This window comes from Zootoca vivipara, chromosome 6, assembly GCF_963506605.1.
Source record: "Zootoca vivipara chromosome 6, rZooViv1.1, whole genome shotgun sequence".
Taxonomy (NCBI): domain Eukaryota; kingdom Metazoa; phylum Chordata; class Lepidosauria; order Squamata; family Lacertidae; genus Zootoca; species Zootoca vivipara.
In genome coordinates this window covers 79680521-79694740 of record NC_083281.1, presented here as the reverse complement: position 1 = coordinate 79694740, position 14220 = coordinate 79680521, and the positions used below count along the sequence as shown (strand labels likewise).

The 14220-nt window shown below is 41.4% G+C and overlaps 1 protein-coding gene across 2 annotated transcripts; it reads right to left on the bottom strand.

Moving 5' to 3' along the window:
- Nucleotides 1-869: 869 nt before the first annotated feature.
- FAAP20 (FA core complex associated protein 20) lies at nucleotides 870-12665 on the bottom strand. 2 transcript variants are annotated; one of them, XM_035116952.2, is made up of 4 exons: nucleotides 12388-12654; nucleotides 10199-10346; nucleotides 2496-3115; nucleotides 870-1007 (listed from the first exon to the last, which is right to left on the bottom strand). In XM_035116952.2, exons 1-4 carry the CDS (start codon nucleotides 12531-12533, stop codon nucleotides 935-937), a joined length of 987 nt encoding a protein of 328 aa, XP_034972843.1. In that variant the 5' UTR covers nucleotides 12534-12654; the 3' UTR covers nucleotides 870-934. The 2 variants fall into 2 exon arrangements, with proteins under 2 accessions (XP_034972843.1, XP_060132170.1); XM_060276187.1 differs by lacking the exon at nucleotides 2496-3115 and having other exon boundaries at nucleotides 875-1007; nucleotides 12388-12665.
- Nucleotides 12666-14220: the final 1555 nt, after the last annotated feature.

The following is a 14220-nucleotide window of genomic DNA, read 5'->3' as shown; positions in this document are numbered from 1 at the left end:
GATTGTAAAACAGTAAATATGTTCTTGTAGTTTTGTATAATTAACTAGTTGAGATCTTTGGCCAGTTTTATTTGTGCAAAAGATGGTATACTAACCCATAAACAGCTAAGATCATTTATATTCTTGCACATCTATTAAAGACTTTAATGAAAAAGTTTAGACTAATTGTTTCACTAAGCAGGCATTTCCAATATAATTTGCTTTCCCACATGTTCCATGTGCCAAAAGGACTTCAGCATTTTATACCTTTGTATGCTATACTGAATTTATTGTTTTGAAGGAAGCCATGACAAAAACAGAACTTATATCTTAGGCTCTGTTACTTAATGTTAAAATACTTTTTACTGGCCTGATACTGATAAGATCAGCCTTATTCTTGTTGTAAAGGTAATAACAGGTTCAGTTTGTATCAGGTACCAGGTCTTGGTGAACTTGTGCTGAATTTGCTAAGGTATTTGTGAAGCTATACAGTAAATTGACTGATTATCTTAATGAAGTACATCGTATAAAAGCATTAGTGAGCAATCTGAATAAACACACGGAAATTGCAGCAGAGGAAAACTGCTAGCTATCTTTTTATTGAAAATTTTGTGGCTGGATGATTATTTAATTTTCAACAAACCTCATCCCCTAAGCACCCTGAAACAGATAATTTTGTTATTTGATTTTAAATTCTGTACAGTCATGGTTCTAGTATGTCCCATAGAGAACATACACTTCAGTAGTACTTTTACTAGAAACATAAGTCATGTGCATCCAGACTTCACTGAGGTTCCCACAGACATTTGCAATACTGACCCAATAGCAGGATATACATAATGAAATATGATCTGGCACTTCACCACCTCCTCCTTTAGCTTTCTTGATCTGTGGTAAATTTCTGCAAATTTATTGACTACTAATAAGCATTGGCTGTTCTCTGCTATCTTCTTTGTTACCAAATTACATCTACGTCACTTTCAGACAAACATTTAGCAAGATGACCATCAATGTCCAGTTTTGACCACCTGAAATTAGAAAACAGAATTATCAGACTTGCAGATTTTGTATATGCATTTATGGCCTTTCCTTCCCCATGCGATCTCAAGGCAGGTTAGATAACACTGAATGTCAATTTGGCTGTATCGTGCAGGAAGAAATATCATCAGTAAGCAACACTGCAGAGGGAGTGATACTCTGAACTCATCCTTCATCCCATCCCAAAGGCATGTGCAAAAAGGTGTGTCTTGGTCTGTTGCAGTGTTAGAAACAGATTAAAGCTAGTAGCTAAAACGCACCTTAAACCTAGGTTATGGGCGCAACAACGGAATGTCTAGGCACACTTTTTTATAATGAGAATACAAATCTGAAAATAATGAACTGCAGCTAAAATATTATGTTCATTTTTCACATGGTCTCTTCTCCAATCTTCAGAAAGTAGCTGGAAGTGGGGAGGCAGAAAAAGGTCCTCCTTTCCTTCCACACTGCAGTTTTAATCTGAAATCTTAGGCGCAGTACTGCGCCTGGAGATTAGAAACTGCTCATGCTAATGAAATTCCATCGCAAAATGCACCTAGAACAAGGAGTTTCGAACACTGGTCTGTTGCCAAAATGCACCTCAGAGGAGTGGAAGGGCCTTCCACAAACTGGAGGCCACCACTGAAGACCCTCTCACACCCTGCGGCAGAATCATCAGCCAACCCTCCCCTGTAGATCTTAACGCCTGGGAGGTGTTACATGGGAATTAAGGTAAAGGTAAAGGGACCCCTGACCATTAGGTCCAGTCACAGAGAACTCTGGGGTTGTGGGCTCATCTCGCTTTATTGGCCGAGGGAGCCGGCATACAGCTTCCGGTTCATGTGGCCAGCATGACTAAGCCGCTTCTGGCGAACCAGAACAGTGCACGGAAACGCTGTTTACCTTCTCGTTTGAGAAGTACCTATCTACTTGCACTTTGATGTGCTTTCGAACTGCCAGGTTGGCAGAAGCAGGGACCAAACAACTGGAGCTCACCCCTTTGCGGGGATTTGAACTGCCGACTTTCCGATCGGCAAGCCCTAGGCTCAGTGGTTTAGACCACAGCGCCACATACGTCTCAATTTTTTGTTGAAATGAGGAAAAATGGCATGCAGATGAGTTTATTAAAAATGTGTGTTTCAATTTTGCATTTGTTAGGGGGAATCTTCCATGTGCCGTTTACCTTCCACCCTCCATTTGGCAAGAGCAGGCAACACACTTTTCTGTCTTTCCATTGCTTTATGCTCCAATTTCTTCCTGTTGGATGTGACAGTGTTTCTCAAACTTGGGGTCTCCAGTTGTTGTTGAACTGCAACTCCTATCATCCCTCACCACTGGTCTTGCTAGCTAGCTAGCTAGCTAGGGATGATGGGAGTTGCAGTCCAACATCTGGAGACCCCAAATTTGAGAAACACTGGATGTGGTCACTTCCATGTATGTGTGCTGTGGATGTCATGGCGAATTGAAAAATGAAATTGAGTAACATAACCAATACTTACGTTCCAGTAAAGTGGATCTGACACATGGGACACTGGCTGAGAGCTAAGATTTCCTCCCTGTGGTCCTCTGTCTTTTCTTGGTTGCTGACACTCAAAGAAACAGCAGGAGAATCCTGCATAGGTAACACTGATGTGGTATTATTAGGCTGGTACAACAAAGTACTTTGCTTATCATCATTTGATAGTATCTTATTTTCCTTTCTGTTTTTTCCTTCACTCTGTGCTGTAGCCCCTTTCAAAAGCTTTCCAAACACTCTTGGCTGGCTCGGTGCAGCTGTTGATGAATGTCCTGGTGAATTCTGCTGGGTTGAGTGCAGACACATTTCAATGATTTCTCTACCTTCTAGCTTAGGGGAAAGATGATTGTTGTGTCCAGTTGTTGTTTCCTCAGCAGTATATTTACCAGCTGGAATGGGGTTTTGCTTGGGAACAGGAGAAATAACACTGAGGCTCCCATCTGCATAATTTTCTCTTTCTATCAAACTAAGAGTTTGATTTTCAGGAGGTTTTTTACTTCTTGAATTGTTTGTGTGGTAATGTGGAAATGGAGTCCACTGAAACTGTTTCATTCCAATGTCAAAAGTTTCTGGGGCTGGCTGAGGATTTGTAGTTTGTGAGCTCTGAAACACAGACAAATTAAAGTTTTGCTAACTCTGTAGATTCAGAAGAATATATAAGAAAGGAAAACCAGTGAGATACCATAACCAGTGCTGGGTTTGAATGTGGAAAATACAGTTTGAAAAAGCTCCCAAGGTATGATTTATCACTTAAGGTTCGAATACAGATTTTTTTTTAACCACAGTTCATGAGTTTATCCAGCTTACCAACAGCAGGATGTTTGTGTTATCACCAACACAGCCTTGTTTAAGTCACTGTAACTATTGTGCCTTTACATAATTACCACTGTCCCTTTTGCATTTCGCTTGCCTCTGACTTGAGTTCTCACCATTCTGCCTCACCCACGAAGTGTATGTGCGTGTTGTCAATTTGAGATTACGCTTCATGCATCCAAGGTGGATTCTGATCAACGAAAGCTTATGCCATAATAAATTTAAGTCTTTACAGTTCCACAAGACTGTTTTGCTTTTCTTCCATTCTCTAGTGGTTCCACGGTGGAAACAGCCTTTAGGTCTGTAAAGTATCTCCTCTTGGTTGACAGGCATGGAAATTAATGGGCGTGACTGATTTGGGCCTATTAATTTCAATGGATTGACTCTGAGTAGCACTTAGGTGGATTCAGCTCTTGTGCACACCCCTACCCGCTTCCTCCCAAAACCAGGTAAGTGTGTCATCAGTGTCTTGTGACCATGTTCCAGGACTTTAAAGCCAAAACCACTGCCAGAGGCATGCCAGTTTGGCATAATAGGAGTGTAGGCTACCTCTTCTGCCAGTTTGACATGAGGCGCTGCGGCAGGAATGGGGGTGGTACTTACTTTGTAATAACAAAACCCAACTCCCATTCCAGTGGTGGTCCTAAACCCATGCTGTTGCCACAATTCAGTCTCACTCCCAAAACCTGCACTCAACAATAAGAATAGGCATACCTTCGAAATAGCTAGGGAACAAGAGGGCTAAACTTGCCGCCTTTGCAATATTTATTTATCCAACCCCCTCTCTCCAGAGGTGCTGGCTTCTATAATGGAAATTTTTTAGAGCAAAACAGAGAAAAGGTCCTACCACCTAGATATAGAAAGAGAAGAGTGAAGTGAGAAGTGAAGGGGGAGGGAAAAGAGAAAAAGAAAATCTTTGAACAGTTACTTTTTGTCATCCACACAACCTTTTCAGTCTCTTTTCCTCCCTGCCTTTCTGTTTATTTCTCTTCTTGATTGTTGTCTTCCTCCTCCTCCCCTGTTATCTCCTTCCTAAGCCTCCTTCCAAATCTTTCACCCTCCTCAACTGATTTGATTACTTTTCTTCTTTCTTTATAAAAGAAGGACAGGCCCTGTGGGTACTCCCAAGTATACCAAATACCTTTCTTTCTCAGGACATCAGTCAATTCTTTATAATTCTGCCTTTTCATTCTAAATCTTTTGGGAATTTCCTTATATATTGCCACTGTTCTCCCCTCTATCACCAATTCCTCTTTCTTCTTTTTCTGCAGAATTTTATCCTTTAACAAATGCGAATTAAGGAAGAGCATGCAGTCTCCCAACATGTTCTTTTTCTTATCTATTTTAACTCTATACACCTTATCCACGTCCATCCACAATTCTTCCTCTTTCACCTTTAACCAACCCGCCAACTCCCTCACCACCTTCTCTTCAATCTGTTCATTCTGTGATTCCGGAACGCCTCTCAGGCGAAGAGTCAACGCATTCTGTTTCATCTCTATTAAAGCTAATTGATCTTCCAACTCCTCACACTTTTTCTTCCATTCCTCTTTGTTGTCTTCCTTTGTATTCTGTATTCTTCTCAACTCTTTATTTTCCATGGCTACTTTCTTGATCACTTCCTCCTGTTTGTTGACTTTTGTGTTGATTTCTTTAATTGCCTGATCCAGTTCCTTGTTTTTTGTACTCAAATCTTTTATCTGTCCTGATATCTCCGTGATGACTTTAGAGTTCTGTTCTATTTTCGTTTCTACTGAGTCCAACTTGTCGCTTAAAGATTTATTCGTTTTTTCAACTGAATCTAGTTTTTCACCTAGAGTCTTATTCATTTCAAAAATCAGTTCCTTAATATCCATTAGTGGATCGTTCTCCTGAGGTGTCGATTGCCTTCTGTTGTTGTTTGATGCCATCACTTGATTCTGTCCTTTTTTCATTTTACCCCCTTTTCGCTCTCCTCTTTCCAATGATGTCTCTTTATTCTTTCACACTTGGGAGTTCCCTTTTGGCCTTTCAAGATCTTATCAGTCCCATCATTCTGGTCTGCATTTTAAAATCAGTGGAAGGTTACTTGCTGTTTCCCTCCTGGCCTCTAGATGTCGCTGACAGCCACTCCTTCTTTCCTCCTGCACTCCTGCACTCCCTCTTCTCTCCCCTTTTGTTGTTTTCACTTCCTTAGAGAAGGGGGAAGTCTGTCCGTTTGTAGGGTTCCACTTAAAGCAGTTCCGCCATTTTCAACCCTTTTTTATTAGCGTATTTTATTCCTACCCCTTTCTCCAGCTTCTTTAAAATGCAGTTTCACCCCTTAGCGCCGCGTTATTATTTTCCTTCCCTTTCCTCTTCGTTAATCTCCCCTCCGCCTTTTACCCGTGTCCTCCACCTTCCGTGCCGGATCGGGTTACTTTTAGATGTTACTTAGTGTCTCTCTCCTTGGCGCTTTTTAGGAGCTTGTCCTCCTTCCCTCCTTTCTCCCCCAATCGCTTAAAGTAACTTTGTAACAGGTTTTCTTACGGTATATTCCTGCAATCCTCCAGCGCTCCTTTTCAGCTCTGTTCTGCTTGCCTGTTTTGCTTCTTAATCTGCTTGTTCTTTGTTCGCTGTTTCCAGCTATCTCTACTTTTTATCTCCGCCGGAGAGTCTTTGGTGCTGTCTGGCTGAGATTCGGCGTCTGCCCGGTAAGTAACTCGCCCAGTTCTGCGCCCGGCTCCTCTCCGTCCCTCTCACACTGCGTTCGGTGCCGGAACGGAGTTCCGCCTTTTGGCGCCGCTTTTTTTCCCTCTGGCGATATCTCCGTGTTACCGCTGTTTCTAGTGGGGTTTTAAGACGCTTGCCCCCCTAGTTTTATTTACTTTCGGGCTTCTGAGTCCCCGCTGTAGCGGAGGTCTTCAGAATGGCGTCTCAAGCTCAGCGCACCAAGACCGGAAGTCCGGAAGACCGGAAATTTTTGAACAATGGAGAAAGGAACTAAGTAAATTTATCTGGGGAAATAAAAAACCGAGGATTCAGTACCGGCTGCTAACAGATGTTAAAGAAAGAGGAGGTTGGGGGGTGCCAGATCTCAAAATCTATTATGCAGCAGCAAATCTGTGTTGGATAAAGGAATGGATTGTACAGGAGGATAAAGATATATTGGAGCTAGAAGGTTTTAGGAATGTGTGGAGCTGGCACACCTACCTGGTGAAGGAGAGAGGGAGAAGCTATAAAGAGTTTACTGATCATATTATAAAAAGGTCACTATTAAGAGTATGGGAGGAGAATAAGAAAATCTTAGAGCCAAAAACACCCTGGTGGGCCTCTCCATTCGAGATGACAGCCATAAATAGAGGGGAAAAAGAGGGGAATTGGAAAACATATCAAGAAATAGTTAGGAGAGAAGGTGGGGATTATTTACTGAAACCATATGAAGAGGTAAAAAAGGAATGTGCAAGCTGGCTCCATTACAACCAGGTCCAGAGTCTCTTCCAATGTCACAAGAAATTGGGATTTCAAGAGGGAAAATCAAAACTACAGGAATTATTAATCGAAAATGGGGATAAACAAATTACTAAATTATACAAATTCTTGTTAGAATGGAATTTAAAGGATGAGGTAGTAAAAAATGTAATGGTGAAATGGGCACAAGATATTGGCAGAACTATATATTGTACACAATGGGAAAGACTCTGGAATGGAAGTATGAGATTTACAGCTTTCACGGCAATAAAGGAGAATATGCAAAAAATGTTTTACAGATGGCACCTGACTCCGGAAAAACTACATAAAATATACAAGACTGGATCCAACAAATGTTGGAAATGCAAAGAAAAGATAGGCACATTTATGCATTGCTGGTGGCATTGCAGAAAAATACAAGAATTTTGGAACAGGATTTACGAGAAATTAAAAAATATTTTAAAATTAACATTTGGAAAAAAGCCGGAACTATTCCTGTTAAGCATACTACCAGAAAATATCCCTAAAGAGAAGAGGAATGTAATACTATATGCGGTAGCGGCAGCAAGGATAGTAATAGCACAAAAATGGAAAGGGGAGGAGGTGCCTTCGATTCAGGATTGGTTAATTAAAGTGATAGAATATATGAATTTGGACAAAATGACAGCGGCCGTAAGGAATGTAGCAAAACAGAGAGTACAAGAGGAATGGAAACCAGTAGAGGATCACCTGAAGAAAGAGGGTTTGAATTGTGAACTAGTAGTTTGTCTAATTTAATTTAAGGATTGCTTAAAGAGAAAATAACAGAAGCGATGGGAGAAGAGTTACCCACAAAGGGTGGGAAAACAAAAAAGAGGAAAACAGGGAAAATAAAAAATGGTAAGAAACGGTATATCAGCAATCGGAAGATTTTTATTTTTACTCTTTTATTCTTTTTTTTTTTAATATATGTATATATACATATATGTTTTTTTTTCCCTCCCTCTTATTTTCCTTTTTTATTACTTTCTTTTTCGCCTTTTTTTCTCTTTTCTTTTTTTTTCTTTTAGGGTTTTGGTGTATAGCTTTGTATATATTATTTGTAGTTATATTGGTGTTCGCTTTCTTTGTGTTGATTTGGTCGATTTTGTAGTTTGTATGTGTGTAACTTTTTTAAAAAGAATAAGAAATAAAGTTTTTTTAAAATTAAAAAAAAAAAGAATAGGCATACCTTCTATACTCTTCCATACTAAAAATTCTGACACCAACCCTTCCTCACACCGTTCAGTTAAGGCCCCAAGCAGCAGTGAAACCAAGTGTCACAGGACCAAACAGAAAACTTCTCACATCAAATGTATTATTACACAATGCCTATTAAAACTTAATACAAATATGCAGGATTTTGGCATGGGCAGTTGTGGGATATGGTGGCCTTTTTATGCTGTGCCATTACTGCTAACACAGAATTGGTACACATTGACCGTGAAAACCTAGCTGACGAAGAATTACAAAACAAGGCCTTGTCCTGGAGTTTATTTCAACTGGAACTTATCCTTAACATAAAGAAATAAAATCATTTATAGACTGAATAGCTAATCATCTTTTTGGCCCAAGCTCTTGGAATTTTTTGCATTTTGGTGCTATTACTGCTATGCTTGTAGCTACTTTTTATTATATCCAAATGTGGCTTGAGATGCCAACTGCCTCTCTCCATTTGAAGCAGATCCTGCAATTTGTCATGTATGGTCTTGTTTCATGTGCTGCCTCCATGAGAGGTCCAGTAGATGGCAACACAACAACAGGCCTTTTCAGTGGCGATTGCCCACTTATGGAATCCAGATTTTTAAAAATAGAATTGCCTTTTAGCTATGTCTTTGTTTTATGCTGGTTATAATGTGTGTTTGTTTATATACAGGTGAAACTCGGAAAATTAGAATATCATCGAAAAGTGCATTTATTTCAGTAATACAACTTATTATTTTTCTTTTTTTACAAATGCTTTCTTTTGAAAATTCCACAGTAATAAAACAAATAGTTACAATAATACAAAAATAAACAACAACAAACATCACTATCACATTTAATTACTGTAATTACATTCCATTTATAATTGACCCGCCTAATGCCAATAATTACAATTACAACAAATAAAGGCTTGACATATCTTGCTTTGCAAGTCATGCATCTATCTCATATATTGGTTTCACCTTTTAAGTTGCATTACTGAAATAAATGCACTTTTCGAATATTTTTTTAATTTTCTGAGTTTCACCTGTATTATAAGGCACTTTGAGTTACCTTGGTAAGAAAGTGACAGATTTAATAAATAGTAGTGCAAATGATTTTATACATTGGTTGCTGGACTGGGAGTATGAGTTTGTGGCCCAGAGTTATTTTATTATCCCACTGCTATACATTTTGTGGATTTTGTACTGATTAACTGAATTGTCAAACCGTGTTTCATACTGTTTGCATTTTTCCTCCTATTTTTGTCATTTCTGTTAGCGTCAGCCACTTTGGGCTTCTCCCTGGAGGAAAAAAAAGCAGGGTACAAATAAAATGACGACGGCGATGTGTGAAGTCTAGCCTCTTGTCCAACTTTATCCTCCTAAAGTTCAAGGCTAAATGCAAGAAGTTTGGCTTTCTGGCAGGTTTTACTGATGACTCTGAATTCAAGCTCCAGAAATGTGAACATGAACAAGCTCAATAAAGTGTGAGGGCAAGAGCTGTGAAGTTATACACCAGCATGTTATATACTTACAGAGAATTGTAAGTGCCTAAGATCAGATGGCATAGTAAATTACGGAATTCACTCTCACAAGAGGCAAGGATGACCACCAACTTGGATGGGTTCCTTAAAGTAAAAGATCGGGCAAATTAATGGAGGCAAAGGTTCTATCTTTACTATCGGAGGTAGGAGTTTTGGGGAGTCGCAAGAAGGGAGAATGCTGTTGTGCTCCTGTTCCACTTGTGGGTCTCCTACGGGCATCTGGTTGGCTGCTGCAAGAACATAGTGCTGGACTAGATGGGCCCTTTGTCTGATTCAGCAGAGCTCGTCTCAGGCACTTAAGTTTCTTTTTTGTCTGTCTGCACTTCTGTTTGAGACACCAACATCACCAAACCCAGTCTTTTTCTTTTTTCTTTTAAACAGATTTGCCAAACCTTTGAAATCATGGCAAATACAGGCTCGGTTTATCACAGCCAGCATCAGCTGAGAGGCTTCCTTCCACTGTATCACATTCTTGAAGGAGTTATAAAGAGCAAATTAGGGCAGTGGGGAGCCTCTCTAATATCAAATCCATTACCTTCAACCTTATACAAAATTAAGTTTTCAGTTATTTTTCCATTGCATGTTACTCTCCCTTTATAGTGAATGAAGATGAGGACTTGTTTTTAATCTTGAGATAGTAGCTTAATGGTCAATAAGTATCTTAAGGGTTAATAATAATTCAAAACATGTTTTACCTTTGTAAGAAACTTGGGAAGGTTGACTACTTTTTCTAAACTTGAGCGATGCAGATGTGGGTCCACAGACTTGAGTAATGTCATCCACGCGATTTCAGCACCGCTTAAGCCTTGCTCTTCAAACCAGCAAGAGCTGCCGGAAAATGTACTACAAAACATAAAACTCACAAATAGCATCATTTCTCTACTGTTCAATCTTGTCAGAACCAACCCGGTGCAGCTCAAGCCACTTGCAGGCTTGGAGTGGAATTGTTGAGAATCCTACATTTGCGAGGCAATCTTGGTGACTGCACACTGAAACCAGTATGAAAGGCAAACAGAGCAGGCTCCCTTTTAAGGTGTTCCAGATTGAAAAATTCCACACCTGTAACAGTTAACACTTCCAACCCCCCCCCCTTTAAGTGGCCACTATTTGCAAACATTGGGTCCTTTGGTCTAAAAATGAAACAGGACACAGATATAGGCTACTGCTTTAGTACTATGCAACATAACAAAAGCTTAAACGTGTGGCTTATGTTATTTAACTTACAATTGTAAATAATATCAAATTCATTAGCCTCTAGTGATGACAAGTCTTGCTCTACATAATCCTAATCATAGAAACCTGAGGCATTTCACCTCTTAACATATACACTCGATGCACACTCCTCGCTCTCGTAGACGGAGACCTTTCAGATTCTTGTTCACCTACACACCCCTTGCACACGACCGATTCTTGGGTAAGTTTTGAGCATTTATTACAACGTTCTGTTAACTGGTCTGCGTTGACAGCAAAACAAAACTCTTCTGAGGATTTTTAATAAGCCGTGTATTAATATTAATATAATATACAAGTTATGTTATATGAGAACAGCCCTCATCATCCTCATAGCAAAACCCTGCAGCTTTTCCCTCCCCCCTTTTAACGCACATCTAATTCCTCTTGACGCTCAATCACCTAAACACTCCCATAATACAAATCTTAAAAGGAGAGGGTTTTTTGTGCCTTTACTACTGTAAAACGTGGGTGGCGCTGTGGGTTAAACCACAGAGCCCTAGGGCTTGCCGATCAGAAGGTTGGCAGTTCGAATCCCCGCGATGGGGTGAGCTCCCGTTGCTCGGTCCCAGCTCCTGCCAACCTAGCAGTTCGAAAGCATGTCAAAGTGCAAGTGGATAAATAGGTACCGCTACAGTGGGAAGGTAAACGGCGTTTCTGTGCGGTGCTCTGGCTTTGTCATGCTGGCCACATGACCTGGAAGAGGTACACCGGCTCCCTCGGCCAATAAAGCAAGATGAGCGCCGCAACCCCAGAGTCGGACTGGACCTAATGGTCAGGGGTCCCTTTACCTTTTACCACTGTAACACGTTTATTGGCTTAACCTATTTTGTTCTGTTGAATGATCTTTTAAATCTTATATTCAATGGGGTCATGCAGGGCCGGATTCAGGTTTGATGAGGCCCTAAGCTACTGAGGGTAATGGGGCCCTTTATATGCCCAGCTGTCCTTTGTCAACAACAAATTGTCGCTGTTTTTTGTGTTGGATATACAGTATGCTATATGGTAATTTATGGACCTGATAGGTATCTAAAGCCATTTGCACATAACAAAATATGTATTCTATGAAAGTAATTGTTACAACCAGTCTGTGCAAACTGTAGACACCCTATACTGTATGTATATGTGTGTGTGTGTGTGTGTGTGTGTGTGTATATATATATATACAGTATATATATATATATATGAGCAAACCTGTGATATTTTAGGGAGCAGGCGGGGCCCATTACTTACATCATAGGAGCCTACACCACACAAAACACTGTTGCTGTATGTACGGTAGGTTTTATTTTATTTGTTTTTTAGCTTATATTTTGGAAATGTACATCCAGTTTTGTTGTTTTTCCTTTAATTTTTTTTCGGGGGGGTCTCAAAGAGAGTGGGGTCCCTAAGCTAAAGCTTGTTTATCTTATACGTAAATCCAGCACTGGCCATGCACTGCCGCAACTCGCCTCATCCCAGTTAAAGAAACTTGAAGCATATGAACCTCTCTCTCTCACACGCACGCACGCGCGGAGACTGATAGAGAGATCCAATCATTCCACACACATCCACCTGCACGCGCACCCCCCCCCCCCGCGTTCCTAGGCCTCGTGGCGGGCGCCTGCGCACACCCTCCCGCTGCGTGTCTGAAGGAATCCCAGCCCGGACTCACGGCGCTCGGCGAGGAATGGCAGACGGGCGTCCTTCCGCGTCTTCTTCTTCTTCCTCCTGCTGCTGCGGCTGCCGCCTCTTGCGCTTGAGGCTGAGCTTTCCTCCCCGGCTGCCGCCGCCGTGTTCAGCCCGCTCTTCGTCGGCCATAGCTCGGTCTCCTCCCCCCCCCAATAAAAAACGCCCCGGCGGGGGGAGGAATTGGGGGCCGCCTCCTTCCGAAAAGGCGGGAAGGGATTTTCTGAGGGGAGAGCTCGCTCGCTCAGCAGCCCCAGCTGGTGGCCAGCCGGCCGCCCTGCTCCCAATGCTACCGAGAAAATGGCGGGTTTGTTTTTTTAAAAAAATAAATATTACCTCCCCCCCCCAAGCCCCTTTTAAAAAAATTCTCGTCATCCTATGGAGGGCAAGGCTCCCCCCCCCCAATTTGCTGGGCTCCTGTCATAAACATACTGTATACTTTTTATTTTCAGAGATCTTGCCATGTGGGTCACAATATATATATACCCACTTTGCTGCGCTCTATTTCCTCCGCCCCCCAATTGCTAAACTTGGGAGGAAAAACTTGCCCTCAAACAGGCGCCTGGTAGGAGTGGATTTTAGTACTGTAGGCCAAAACTGCTTAAACGTGATATAGCGCAGCCCCGTTTACCCTGAAGTAAGCCCTTGTTTTGCTCCTTACGAGAGTGTCATTTAAAGGATAGGGTTGTTCAGCCTTGCTGGGAGTAAGCTCATCGGGTCATCTCCAGTAAGTCCTCATGAGTAATCCTATTGAAACAGATGAACCGGTCGTAGAGTCAGAAGGGACCCTGAGGGTCATCTAGCCCAACCCCCTGCAATGGAGGAATCGCAACTAAAGCATCTGTGACTGATGGCCGTCCAACCTCTGCTTAAAAACCTCCAAGGAAGGCAAGTCAACCACCTTCCAAGGTATTCCACTCCCTAGTGGAACAGCAGAAAATTATTCCTGATGTTTGGTCGGAAATTCCTTTCTCATAACTTCAATTAACTCACGGCTGCTCTGAGTAGGACTAGAATGGGATACAAGCCATTGAAAATAATGGTCATGACTCACTTGGGTCCACTGATTTTACTGGATCTGCTCTGCAAAGGGCTTAGGTACAGTTCATTTACTTTAGCAAGTGTTTGGGTGAGAATGTCTCAAGAAAGGGAATTTCTGTACAGATGGAAGAAAAGGCTTCTTGAGAAAATTTAAGAACTTTAAACATTCTTACAGATCTGAGACTCTGGGCAGACTATATTTTTAAGGGGTTTCCATATTTTTTCATGTTTCAGTTAATATCTGAAGTGGTGAATCAATGAGATCAGCTTGACTGGTGTTTTCATATAGCTAGACAAACCTTTAAATTTGATTTGCAGATTTTGCATTGAGTTTGAGAAACAGTTTATAGATTGCTCTTCATGAATGTCACTGTTATAAGGGGCAGGGTAAGAGGAATTTGCCCCCATGCATTACGAGACTACCAATGTACAGAGAGGGGACAGTTTAGCCAGAGAGAAGCCATTTTCTTGACTTCATGGTTCAAAAGTCAAGAGAAGCCTATTCTGCCGTATCAAGGTAAATTAATCCCCTGCTGACCCAGACAGTTCCTCCAGACCTCTTGGAAAACACACGCACCCTTTTACATAACCCATTGCTAAATCCTGTCTCACACCCACATGGAAACTTGCATAATCGCACCTCCAGCCAGATAACCAAAAACGATAACGATCACCCATTCTCGGAACTTCCACCCTCCCAAATCCCCGCCTGAGGTGCCCTCCCTTGTACTTTTCATGACCCAGATTCAGCTGAACCATGGACCTTTTTAAGATATAT